The 14158-nt window shown below is 39.4% G+C and overlaps 1 protein-coding gene across 1 annotated transcript in view; it reads left to right on the forward strand.

The window, feature by feature from the left end:
- LOC117495682 (protein disulfide-isomerase TMX3-like) overlaps window positions 1-14158 on the forward strand; it is a 30489-nt gene that overhangs the window by 1965 nt on the left and 14366 nt on the right. The window contains exons 4-12 of the mRNA XM_034147122.1: window positions 396-519; window positions 1664-1709; window positions 3888-3968; window positions 4853-4952; window positions 5140-5217; window positions 5552-5618; window positions 10321-10419; window positions 13461-13518; window positions 13734-13787. Coding sequence (XP_034003013.1) covers window positions 396-519; window positions 1664-1709; window positions 3888-3968; window positions 4853-4952; window positions 5140-5217; window positions 5552-5618; window positions 10321-10419; window positions 13461-13518; window positions 13734-13787 — 707 coding nt within the window. The remainder of the gene's footprint in view (window positions 1-395; window positions 520-1663; window positions 1710-3887; window positions 3969-4852; window positions 4953-5139; window positions 5218-5551; window positions 5619-10320; window positions 10420-13460; window positions 13519-13733; window positions 13788-14158) is intronic.

Genomic DNA, 14158 nt, shown 5'->3' on the forward strand with positions numbered 1-14158 from the left:
ATTATTTAAGTTTGCAGTGTTGTCGTTTATTCCATTTAATCTATTCTTGAGGTCATACTCAATATCATTGTTTTTAAAAGTACAATAGGGGCAACAACACAGCACTTAGGAAGCTCTTAAATCACTGCGAGGTCATATAAAGCAAAACAAAAACAAAGTAAGGTCAATGTGAATTATCCCTTGTGTTAGATTAATTGGAAGCGGGTTTGTTCAAAAAGACCTTGGCTGGCCTAGCGCACAGGATCAAAATTAAGTGGCACAATAAGGCACACAAATACATATGTGAATATAATGCAGATTTGGTTATTTACCACATAGATGATGTTATAGTTTGCATGATATAACATAACATGTTTACATTATTTTAAAGTTGTCTTCCTATTTGTTATTTTCAGTTCTATGCCCCATGGTGTGGATACTGTAAAAAGCTGGAGCCGGTGTGGTACGATGTGGGAGCAGAACTGAAGAGCTCCGGATCGCCGGTCCGCGTGGGAAAGATGGATGCTACGGCTTACTCTGGTGAGTAGACGATAAAGCACCTCAAGGTCTTCCCTAGGAGACTGTTAGTCCCCAGGTGAATATTTCATGTGCTGGAGACAGATATAGATCAAACTAATTGACAGTGTTGTTCAACAACATGATGATGAATGTTAAAAGCTCAGGTCAGGTCTTATTTTAAACCAACATAAAGAAGATTTCATTTCATAGTGACATTACCATGATATGTCAATATTATTGTTAACCCTAACCCATGCAGGAAAATATTAATGTTGTGAGTACACTTTAAGATAAATTGCATCAAAATGTGCTGACTGGAATAATCCATAGATACTCGTGTTAATTACCTGTCAATAAGTGAACAGTAGGGCTGCTCGATTATGGCAAATATCATAATCTCGATTATTTGGGTCAATAATTGATATCACGATTATTAAAAACGATTATCCATTTACTTTGAAAATATCCATTTATTGGGAAAGAAAATGTGAACAGTATGTTTTTAACAGTTGATTACCCTGAACTCTAAGTATAATTCAACTGAAAAACCAATAATGTTTTTAAAAATAAAATAAATAATCGTTTTATTTCGATTATGTTGTTTTCATAACCATTGCAAGCCAAAATCGTAATTGAGATTAAAATACGATTAATTGAGCAGCACTAGCGAACAGTATCATTAAGTGCCTAATAAACACAGGATAAGGTTGACTATATATGACAAAAGACTAACATTTGAAACAGGACTAGAATAAATTAAAAATGGAAAAAGAAATTGTATAATCTATGGGGCTTTTAAAAAGAATAGTTCAGTTTTTGGGGAAATATGCTTATGAGACATTGATATAATCCTCATTTATTTATGTCATTTTAACTTAGCCATTAGCTTAGTTTAGCTTGGCTCCAACATTTCTGTAGCTACGTGAGAGTGCTATAAATTGACTCATCTTGTTATTGGCAAACAAATGGGCTCAAATCCCGAAGATTCAAATTTTCCATCCACTTCCTGATCCAACTCAGTCGCTGAATCTTAATTAGAGAAGTTATTTCAACCCCGTGAGAAGATGAAAACAGGATAACTTCCAAACCTTTTGAAGAGAAAGATGGTTCTCAGTATAATAATATATTTTCGTTTGAGATGCTATATATTTTTTCTATTTTGCAGGAATGGCGTCAGAGTTCGGTGTTCGAGGTTACCCCACGATAAAACTGTAAGTGACTCTCTAAGCTTTGTGCATCAGAACATTGATTTAAATTAAACTTTTTTTTGAACAAAGCCATAGTTGACTATTTAGATGGATTCAAAGCTAAGTTTAGTGTAATCATATATACAATAACATACAGCCAAGCTTACTTAGCCTTTTTTTGTTTCAATTAGCTTAATTTTCTTAACCCCAGCTTTCAATAGGCTTAAATAAATCCATATAAGATTAAAGAGCTTATTGAATTTTGCACAGACCTGCAGGCTCTGGACACAGTATGATTATAAGTCTAAAACAATATGCAGATTACTCTGTAGAGCCTCTAGTGTTTAGTATTTGTTAATCCTGTGTCATAGAGGCATTGATCCATGGGCATTTTTTGAGGGTGCAATTTGTTGTTGTATTATACTATATTGTACAAGTGGCTTAAGTTTGTATTGTGTTATTATAAGGATTGTTTTACTTGCTTGTTGTCTTTTTTTCCCTTGAGGTTTGGCCTTTTGAGATGCCGTTAGATGTCTAATTCAGGCGGGAACAAGGTGTTGTTGCCGCTTCCTTAAGGCATTACTAGTGACAGACTCTGTTCACACCTTTTGAGCTCAATTGCATTAGATACGGCTCTCCTGAATGCGTTGATTGTATTTTTCTTGGGCGATAAATTGTTCAAATTGAAATTGAAATGAGCCTCCTTTATCTAACTTGTTCAGGTCTTTCTAAAATCACTAAGGTGTATCTTGTATTAATTAAGAAATCAGGAGTGCTTGATACTATTTCCACTCCACTATATCAACTGATTTTCCTTCCACTTGTTTTCTGAAATGTCATTTTTCAAATGTTCAAATGAATGAATTTTGGTAGACGCCAGCTGTTCAGCATCAGAACTCATGTTGACTTGAGAGAAATGATCATCCCATATGAAGAATTTCCTCCATGTATTTGAAACCGAGTCATTTATCCTCATGCCATAATGGGCTCATATAATCAAGCTCATTTGGGAAACTGCCACAGGATCACGGCAGGGTTCGTAACATTAAACCAAGCAAGTGATGAAACACCCGTCGAAGAACACGATACCTCCCTCGGTGACTTGATTTAGAGTTCTGTCCCCCCCCCCCCCACCCCCTGAGTTCATTAAGCCCTGTGGGCTGATGCAACCTTAGCAATCCTTAATGCATTCTGCTTTTTGTAGGAGCTCTACTCCAGCAGTTTCTCTGGATGGAACTCAATTAGGGAGTCATTTGTTGTTGTTTTTCAGGGGAGGTGAGAGGCTTTAGATTAATTCGACCTTTTGTGATGAATAAGCTGTTCTTTAAAGATTTGCTGTTTCATTAGAGCACCTTGTAAGAGACAGGTTGGCATTGCAATGCTCGGCTTTAATTGAGCCGAAGACAGGTGCTGTCTTTAATGGGCTGAAGTAGAGCTGCCACTCATGATTGTTCATTATTGATTAAGCTATCGATACATTTTTGTTCTGTTTATCAATTGTTTAGTAAATAATCGGGGGGGGGGGGGGGGGGGGGGGGGGGGGGAAATGCCACAAACAAGGTTTAAAAGGACCAGGTGCCCAATACCTAAAGATATTCTGTTTACAGCGATGCACTCAGTGGCCACCTCATTAGCTCATTAGTTCCTCATTTGTTAGGAGTCAATCGGACAGAAAGCACCTTTGGGATGTGATGGAGAGGGAGACTTTGCCGCATGAATGTGCAGCCAGCCAATCTGCAGTGTTGAATTTGTTGAAATGCTGTTCTGGGTGCAAAGAGCAGCTTCATTCCTACCCAGTTTTAGAAAGGTGTACCAAAAAAGTTGCCATGAGTGTGTAAAGCACAGAAACTAGAGCTGGAACTAGCTAATATTTGTCATTTCTGCTTGATTCAAACAACACATTTATTTCATCAAACATCAAAATAGTTGCCGCAAAATGTTCTCTCCATTCACGAATGAAATTATTTAGTTTGCCTCTTTTGCAACATTCTATCTCTTGTACACTAAATGAGTTTTTTCTGACAAACCAATATCCCATGCAAAATTCAATTTCATACAAATGATTTCCAATTAATTCTATTTCACATGAATGTTTCGATCAGTGTCTTCACCCAGCAGCAATTTGACAGCCCAAAATAATGAATGTTTTTTCATTGAAATGCTCAGCCTTTCACTCGTGTTTTGTTTCTGTCTCTGTTCAAGGTTAAAGGGGGATCTGGCCTATAATTACAAGGGGCCAAGGACAAAAGACGATATCGTAGAGTTTGCCAACAGAGTGGCAGGGTAAGCCTTCAATTTTCACATTCAAAATACAAAGTAAAATAAGTACAACTGTCTTTATTTCCAAGCTGCACTAATAAGAACCAATCCAAGCAAGCTTATCAACGCAGGCCATATTTCCTTCATAGCTCAATGGGTTTCCCACTCTGAAGCCCCAGTTTGTGCTATTGTGACTGTTCCTGACATATTTCCCCCCCCAGCTTGGCTCTGACTTCAGGGCTGCAAGTTGCTAGATATCCACTGGGTGGTGCCACCAGCACAGAGATCAAGAACAGAGTTTTTTTAATTCATTAATTAATTTTTAATATTTTTTAAATTAGTTTTGATTGCCTTCTTATTCCTAATGTTTAAAATTCTTGATAGAAATGTACAAAATTTGGTTTGGAGTCAGCCCATTTATTTGAATGGATATGAAATTTCCCTAAATATAAATTTAACTGCACAATAAAAACAACATCTGCATCCATTCTATTAGCCCTGAAGTACATAAGAATGTCTTGAAGTTTGAGAGTTGAACCTTTTGTCACGTCTTTCTGATAATAAAACATTCTACATCATACCACAATATTCTACAACACACGCACTCATACAATAACATGGCCAATAGTTTCTTCTTGTAGATTACAAAATGTAAAGGAATATTCAATATCAAGTCCAAATCGTTGCAGTGTCTTTTTTGCTGGATATATTGTTTGTAACATTTAATTTGACATTCATTTACCAATTAACCACATTTGTTTCCAATTGATGTCTCCTCTGGGCAGAGTTACAGTTTGAATGCAGTTTGGATCAAGAACAGAGTTGTTGGGAGTTTTAGCTTGAGTTAACGCATCAGTGTGCCATTTTTGTCCTGAACTAATCTGCGTTTGTTCTTTTTCCCTCCACAGCCCGGCCGTGAGGGCACTTCCCAGCAAGCAGATGTTCGAGCACATGATGAAACGACATGATGTGCTCTTTGTGTATGTCGGTGGAGACTCTCCCCTCAAAGTAAGTGCCATTTACATCCAAGCACCCAGCTTCAATGCTAAAACTGTGTATTGATTGAACGAAAGAAGAACTGCTGTTGTAACAAACAATAGCTTTTGTGTTGTTCCTTGTAGGGACACGGCATGTACAACTGTTAAACACTAATTTATCCAAAGCTTTGTGCTTAAAGCCTTGTTTGCTGTTGCAGGAGAAGTACAACGACGTAGCCTCCGAGCTCATCGTCTACACTTACTTCTTCTCGGCTTCAGAGGAAGTCTTCCCAGAGGTAACGCTTTTTAATTTGCATTCCTTTATTAAATTAACTTAGAAAACTGAAATCCCTTGTATATTTTGTCCATCATATGTTACTGAAACTCTGAGTTGACACGTTATGGCTACTTTTTAGAGATGAAAGTAAATCATTCAAACTCTTTTAGTCATCCTCCCACAACTGCATTTGGATACCAGCCTTGCGGTCTCTGCAATATGCAAAACAGTACAAGTTTCACCGTTTGCTTCAAAACGGTCTTGTTCAGCATTTTGCAGGTGCACATACATTCCTAGAGTAAAAATGATATATGGGACTTGGTTTTGACTTGAATATCTTTTTGTGTTTTCAGTCAGTAACTTTGCCAGAGCTTCCTGCGGTTGTAGTATTCAAGGATGGAGCCTACTTCTCCTATGATGGTGAGTATTTTGTTACCTTGTCTTCATCCACTGCTGCAGTTTTGTTTAATTAGACGAAAAAAGGTACAAGAAAATGTTTAAAGGGCTAGTGGGGAATACTGTGTGTCCTAGTCTTGTTTTCTCTAGCTGTGTTCCTCTAGTTTTCCAGACTCTTCCGCTGGTCTTTCATCTTCCTCACCACATTGAGTTATGGTGTGCCTGGCCCATTTTAAAGCACCCAGGGCACTGCCCACTATTGTGTGTGCGGTGAGGCCAGTCGTGTTGTGGTGGTTTGACTTTGGGCGGACATGCATAGCACGCCGGGGTGGATGGGGGCGTGAGAGACCGCAGTTAAGCCCAAATAAATCAGCTGGTATTGTGTATATACAGTCATTTTTAAATCCAGGGACTGAATCACTGAAGCAGCCATCAAGTCTTTACAAGAAATCATATGTGACGAGAGGTTTAGACGAGCGGCTTTGCCCAATTTCTCAGCGCAACAACGTAACTTCCCCACATTCCTCCATGATGTCTTGTATTTTGCTGCTTCTGTGGGCCCTGGCTGGGAGCTGGAAACGGAAGGTAACAGCATCAAGACACAGTGACAGCACAAATGGGCCCCAGTAGTGACTGTTGGGGAGATTCGGTCCACGGTGCATCGCCCGCAGAACAAAATTCAACTCCTCCATCGTCTGCGAGTTCACTTCCGTCTGCTCCACTTGACCGTTACGGAAGGGGGGCTTCCGGCACCAGAATCGCAGCAGTAGAGGCTCGCCACAGTAGACGTTGATGACAAAAACTCCACACTCCGCTGAGTCCTCCAGGACCTTGATACGGAGGATGTGGCGAATGTCTAGCATTGCCATGGCGACGGCATATTAAGCTTATCAAGCACTGAGAAGGCCAGCAGCGTGGCAGGATGACATGGTCGTGTCCTTCCTCACACCGCAGATTTCTACTTCCCCCTCTTAGCCTCGGGAAACCGTTGAAGGAACAAAGTTTCAAATGATTATTGGCTATTGTAGGTGAGAATGAATGGAAAATAATGAGTACAGCTCATTAAGCACTTACCTACAATGACACAAAGAAATGTCCCCACTCTGCAGTAGAGAAAGTAGTCTACTTCTTCTCTTCTTTTTTTCCAGCAGTAGTCCTCGGCATTTGGTTTCTCTCCAGCTGTGTTTGTCAGAGGATCTTTCACTGAAAGCCCTGACTGGATGTTAAATTAAGGTATAAATGAGGCTGAGGCGCCTTATGTGGGTTTTATGTCCCTCAGTTTGCATGATGTTCTGTCAGGCTGTTTTTATCGGATGCTATTTGGCTAAACATTTGCATAGGCATTCACTGTTTAATGGCAGATGTAATGTTTATTGAAGTGTGAGGCTGCACACTAGCTGTGTTGTTTATCTACAAGCTACAGATGCCTGCATATGCTTTAGAATATACCATACTCTTTGTTTTTGTATTCATTTTGTGATTCAGATTCCAAACACTTATTAGAAATTCCGAGCACATTTACTCTTCTCATCGTGCAGGTCTGGCTTGTTGTGTTTATTCAAGCACGAGACACCGCCCGAGCAGACGGCACTGTCCAAACACGGCCCCTCGCTTTGTGTAAAAGGATATTTGACATTTCATTGAGCTTTGATTGGTTTAGTACACATCACAAACAGCAGTATCCCTTTTTGAAGAGCGCAGTTAAAATATAGTACAGCGCAGAAGCTCATACATATTTAATAACTCTGTCCTCAGTTTCAGACTGCTGTACAGGTCTGCGCTGTTATTGTGCTTCAAGGGCCAAAAGTGTTTTGATCATCGTGTGTGTGTGTGTGTGTGCAGTGATACCTTCAGGGCTAGAGCTGTGAGAAGACAGGAAAATATAATTAGGATGTATGTTAAGTCTAAACAGCTGGAATGTTGTTTTTTTTCAAACATTTCTGAGTGTGATACACATTAGTTAATACTCATAAGCTGAGCATCAGGCTTAAGCTGTTTCAGTGGGTTATGGTTTGTCCTCGACTCGCCTGATATGGATGGGCACATCACGCAGCCAGCTGTGTGGTAGCACTACTTTGCATGTATTTATTGATAGCACTTAAATGACAGGCGGATTAACAGTCTGTAATTGTGATGACAAGATGAAATCACACTTAAAAAAGTGATAACACACCAATGACATGGGGCGGTTATTTGAATTGGCAAAGTCAACAAGGTTGGTGTGGATGACAAATTGAAGTGCGACCATATATTCCACACATCCCCACTAATCCAATCTTTTAATGTTCTTTTCGTGAAATATCTAAGCAGATATAGGGGGGGGGGGCTGCCTACACACATTAATGGTCCCCAGAGGATACATCTTATTGGCTTTACTGATACTTTAGTTCCCAATGAGGTTGAGATTCGGACACTTTTGGTTGTTGGTGAAATATCCTAACACATGATGGATTGCAAGTTGTACAAGCATTCATTGTCCCAAATGATTAACTCTAATAACTTTGTGGATCCACTGATTTTTCTAACTGCATTATCAGGTCAGTGTGTTTATTAGTCCATCATTTTCTACAAATATTCATGGTCCCCAGAGGATGAATCGCAATGACTTAACTCACCATGAGGTTGAAATGTTGTTGTTGAATTTCAGTGACATTTATCAACAAAAATGTGATGGATTTCCATAACCTAACAATCATTCATTGTCCCCAGAGGATGAACTGTAAGTTTGTGGATCCCCTGATTTACATTTTGCGCCATCATCTGGTCAGAATTGTAATCTGCCCAATAATTAAGTTTCTGGCCCAATACCCACGAAACTAATGACATTCTTATCAGCCTCATCCGCACTTTGTGTTAATTAGCATGCTGACACGCTAGGCTGGAGAATGTGATAAACAACCAGCTTTCTTCCATATCAAGAAATGATGTACGTAGTGACACTTCTTCCAGACATGGTTCCCATCCCTCACTGTCGCTATTTGTTGTGATTATATTACATTTTTGGGAAATGAGTTAAAGAATTGTCATTGTTTGTCTTTACGGGTATCCTTTTTGTATATTGTAGGAAAGTGAGACATGTGGTCCAACAATAGCACCAAGCTTTCTTTGATCAATCTTTTCATCCTCTGTCCCCTCCCGTGTTTGAATTATCTTTGATATTTTCCTCCCTCCTCTCTCTCTCTTTCACGTTTCTCTGCTTTTGTTTCTGCGCTATTTGCATTGTCTTGGAGGTCGTCTGCGCCATTAACCTCCATCCTCGAGACGTGTCAGAGCTGCCTCTTCCCCCGTGCTCAAAACTCTGACACTGGATCATCCTCGCTCCACCCACTGTCTGTTGCTATTCCCCCTCCTGCCCCTCATCTTCCTCTCCAGTCTCCCGCTGTGTGAACTCTGGGCTGACAGGCTCCTGTAGAGCGCTATGGTGATTGCGAGGTTGGCACCCAGGACGAGAGCCGCTCTAATTTGCCTCAAGGTGAAGTAGATTCAGTCGATGTAGAGCTTCATCAGGCTGTACCATCCCAGTATGGGGCCTTCAGCTCACTCTCTCTCGCTCCTCGGAATGCTGCAGCTGCATGCTGTCTACAAAGCCAGAACATCTGTGGAAAGAACTCTCTGGAATGTCTACCGGATTGACTGACTCAGCAGCTTTACAATAAATCTGCCTTTGCACAGCAGCAGCAGCACTGAGGAATAGATTGCAATGCATTAAAATTTTGATTCTAGTATAAGCTACGACCTCGGGGGGGTTTAAAAGCGTGTTCAGGTTTTGGGTTGTCATGTTCGGCTTCGTGCTCCTATCCTGCAGCTTAAGAAACCGTGTTAAAGTCATCCCTGTTGTTGTAATTACTGTAATAGTAGCAGAAAGGTCATGATAACTTATTAACATGTCATAATGAGGTCCCTGCCTTGTTTGACATCAATTATAATCATCCTGTAGCCTCTTTCAGTCGAAGAAAAAAGGGTTTAAACGGCCTCGCTGCACCCTATTTATACCCAGGAGGGCCAGAAGGGTCCTGTTTGCATGTTGCCTCCAGATGTTAGGCTAGCAAAAACATGTGGTTAACAGTCAGGAGACGATCCTTTTTATTTTATTCTTCTATTTGCCTAATGCATCTGTTGAATTATGCATTCACACCACATGTGTAAAATCTGCCGAAAACTGCATCCACAAAATGAATGTACCTACGCTTTGAGAATCCTTTACAAACCAAATGTGTTGTTTTTATTAAATAGAAAGGCTTAATAGCTGTAAAAATGAGGTTAGGTGAGCCAGTGTCGCAGAAAAAAACGGCAGCTAGTGTGAATGAAAATGACTATTTTTGTGACCGGTTATTTGATAAATAGGACATGAATGCATATTGTGAATCCTTACTGAACTAAATGTACCTTCATATATGGCTTGACATCCATAGTGATACATTTAGTTCTTTACGTCTGGATTGATTCCCTATAAGCTGGATCTGATCCATAATCCATAGGTTGTTTCAGAACCAAAAAAGCCTGTTTAACCCAGAAGCAGCTCCCTGTCAAAACAACATCTGATTGTTGTTTAACTGACCTTGAGTCCCACTCTTTATTCCCCAGAGAGCGTACAGGTGGTAAACACTGTGATCTTCTTACAATCCATGGCATCAATACGCTGCTGTGCTGTGCTTTTAATATTGACAGGCTGTGTGTTGAATGTCAATTTTGTGCTTCTGAAAGATTCCGCCTCTTTGTTTTGCAGAGTACGAAGATGCTAGTTTGTCATCCTGGGTTAACAAGGAGCGCTTCCAAGGATACCTTCAGATCGACGGCTTTACATTGTATGAGCTCGGGGAAACAGGTATGCGTCAAATCTCAATAATATGTTCTTCACTCCACACATTTCTTTAATCTTATTATGACTTCAAGTAACACATTCATATATTAGTCATGTACACAGGTGTAGTTTAATGTAAGGGGTTAAACAAACTGTTCATCAATTCATTCGATGTCTTCAAAACCCAAATACATGTAAGAAATGCTCTCATTTTAGAAGCTAGAAAATGTTTTTTCCTAAAATGTAAATGATTTTTCTTTCGCCTTTTAAGCAACTGATGGTTTCAGCTCTATTGTATTTTGAAACTTCATTCATTTTATTTTGCCCTTTTTTACTCTCAACAATTATTGAACAAAAGTCAATAGTCCTCCATCAGCACACAGCTTTGCTCACGCTGCCTCTTTAATGCTATTTAAGGCTAAAATCCCAAGTATTAAGCTTCCTTCCCTCAATGATGACTTTATAAGTGACAAAAATCATTGTTATTAGACTGCAAATAGACTGCATGCCGGGAATAATGACAGTTAGAGAGATGAATGATTCTGGTCTTGTAACAGTGGGATCCCTGTCACATGTTATTTAATGGACTTGATGAACTGACAAAGTACACAGAGACAGCCGTTTTAACCTCTTTTGACTTTGAATAAACAGTAAGAATAACGGGTTACGTGCATTCATGTTACCATATTTACCAAATGATACATGGACTTATGCAATCATGTATAATGTCACTATTCAACAGGTTTCATGATCAGCAAAAGTAGTTAAGATTTGAAAATCATGACAAAAACAAATTTCTGGTATCATCAAATCACAAAAATTAGTTTGCTTTCCAAAAAACTACGCACCACAGATTACTTGAATGCGGATGGAGGAATAACCTTTTGGTTGTTTGGTTAGCACCAGAGTTTGATCGACAGCCCAAAATGAATCAATCTGAACAGGTTAGATGTGAAAGCCCCCTTGACTTGCTCCTGTAAAAAGCTCTTTGTACAAAATATCACCATTAACTGTGTGCCGGGGCTATGATAGCAAAGTCTATCACTTTGAGGTTTAGACCGTGTTGCTCTAATGCTCAAATGTGCATACACTTTCTCTCCCACAGGAAATATAAGCTTGAGTGAAATACAAACTGTCTCTTAAACGGCAGTAAATTGATGCTCAGCGCACAGAAAAGCGGTGCTTTCTAATATTAGCTGCAGCATATTACTTCTTTATGTGCAGTTGACTGAGAGCAATGACACGGTATGGGCGGTTGTATTTTTCGAACATTTGTTGCTGATGTGGCTTATTAAAGATGACACAGTCCGTATCTTCAGCCTCAATAACATTTAGATTAAAGTGACTTTGTGAAAACAGAGCAGGATGTTCCAGTCTTTTCAATCAAGTGTTAAGTTTCATGTCCTTGGGCTCATTTAGCCGTGCAGGAGAGACATTTTAAAGCATCGTCCCACACAAGTCTGTGTCCTTATGTTTAAATGGCAGTGTGACTGAAATCAATGAATACTCTCAAGCTGTCATTTAGATCTATTTATGAGTCAGAATTTAAGGGACAAAAGGCAGGCGTGGATAAGTGGCTTATTGGAAATCTATTTGACAGATTCAACCGTTTTGTTTTCTTTGTGATGTATAGGCAGATTAGAAGGCTGATTTTCAGGGGCAGAGAGTGGAAAGTTTCTCTGATAACAAACCACCCCTTTGGAAAAGACACTACACAGCATCCATTTAACAGCATTGTTAAAGTAATGTACACAACCACAGTGAAAGAGGGTCACGATTACCCCAAAAACGAATAAAAGTTTGACTTTTGGTGTCAATTCTTCTTAAGATTTGTATCGAAATCATCAAATGTTCTGCATAACATCACTGAATTACAACACACAACAGTCAAATCGACTCAGTTAGCTGGATAAACAACACGTTCCATAAACCTATGAATTAGAACATTTGCTGGTCCGGTCTATAAATACACTTTAAACACATTTAAAGAAATATGATCAGGCGAGTTGTTAGAGGGATGTCTTGTGAATTTGATTACAACACTTCACAGTGAAGGGTGTGAGTGCTATTGGCTATTTCTTCAAGCTTTTACAGGAATAACTTTTAAAAATAACTGTTTTAAATGATTCTTCATACACTAGAGGTCTTAGAAACTGAAAACCTATGGGTGTTATAAATGGTTTTATCACTAAAAAAAAGCCAGGAAAGCCAATCAAATTATGAGAAAGTAGTGCCCTTATTTTAAACCTTAGATGTTGGCAATGTATTCAGTTGGAATGAATGTGGCTCATTGGGTTCTGTAGTTAAGCAGCATAGCAGAAGGGATCTATTTTTTAAAGGATGCAGCCACAACAACAGAACATTTTGTGCACCTAGCACTACAAAGAGTAAATTATGCATATTTTTGCAGGTTGTATTCTCTTGAAAGAAAAACACCATATATAAACAATTTTTTACTGTATTCATAGCCACAGAGCAATGCAATCGAGTTTTATAGGAATGATATGATGATTTGAATATTTCCCATAGAGTATTCTCCTACTTTAGCTCTCTAACACATTATACGTTTAAATGTTTGTTTCTGTGGCTTTAGCTTCTCTTCCTTTTTCACAATGCATACCACAATCAGTATCTGCAAGGTGACGTTTTTTTATTTGTTGTCATGATACAAGGTTGTCCAATGCCTTTACATAACCTCAGGCCTGGCACCCATTACTGGCCACCAGGGGGCAGGCTGGTACTCTCATCCGAGAAACAAGGGGTTATCTAGCTTACAACCAAGTCAAACGAGTCAACACACCTTTGAGTTGTATAATAGTAAACCTATTTGTCCGTTTTTATTTTTGAATGGCACAGAAATAGCTCTTCCACCAGAAATGGACCACTTGTTCGACCAAGTAGAAAGCCTAAGCTAGCTTAAAGTGGTGATTGAATAAAGCGATCTCTGTCTTTCTCCTCTTCGGTGTAGAGGAGATTTTTCTCCTCCAGAGCCTCTTATCTGCCTGCCATTGTCTTCTCACCTTCTTTTTGTGTGTGTGATTAGTAATCCCTGTCTTCCACCACAGGCAAATTGGTGGCGATTGCAATCATCGATGAGAAGGACCCCACAGAGGATAGTGGCAGGTACAAAGAACAGTGACATTTTAAAAAGCTTGGCTCAAGATGAATTGCTTCCACTGTTAACATTTTAGTTCAAGTTCCTTCAAGTATAAGATAAGACTTGCTGTTTATTGTTTGGATCTTTCCACAAATTACAGGCATCCGTCTGAAGAAGGAAGAATAAAGGTTAGACCTCGACTCATGCGGTGTTTTCTCTCTCTCTTCTCATTTGCTTTTAGATTAAAGACCTTGATTCAGAGGGTGGCGAAGGAATACCGAGAACATTTTAATAGGTAAGGCACGGATACGCCATGAGGTCAAAGATGAATATAAGATTCTTACATTTATTCGCGGATGGTGCACTCACTGGGGAGCACCGCCTGTCTTTTCACAAGCAACTTTACGCCTTTGCTAGGGCATGCCTGTTATCTTCGAGTCTCAGTAGAAAGGTAATTATGCAAAATGTCAGCTTCCAAATATAGGTGTTCTTTTCAGCTGTCAGTCAAAAACTCAGCTCGCTTGGTATAACTGCATAATTTTCAGTTTTCTCCGTCTCCAATCGTGCAATAACAATTGGATATGAGCCTTTGTGTTACAGTTCCGCCTTGTTCAACCTGTACATTCACCGGAGAGGAACCAATTAAACAAGGCTTTGAATACAATG

This window comes from Trematomus bernacchii, unplaced genomic scaffold (genome assembly GCF_902827165.1).
Source record: "Trematomus bernacchii unplaced genomic scaffold, fTreBer1.1, whole genome shotgun sequence".
In the NCBI taxonomy this organism is placed as follows: domain Eukaryota; kingdom Metazoa; phylum Chordata; class Actinopteri; order Perciformes; family Nototheniidae; genus Trematomus; species Trematomus bernacchii.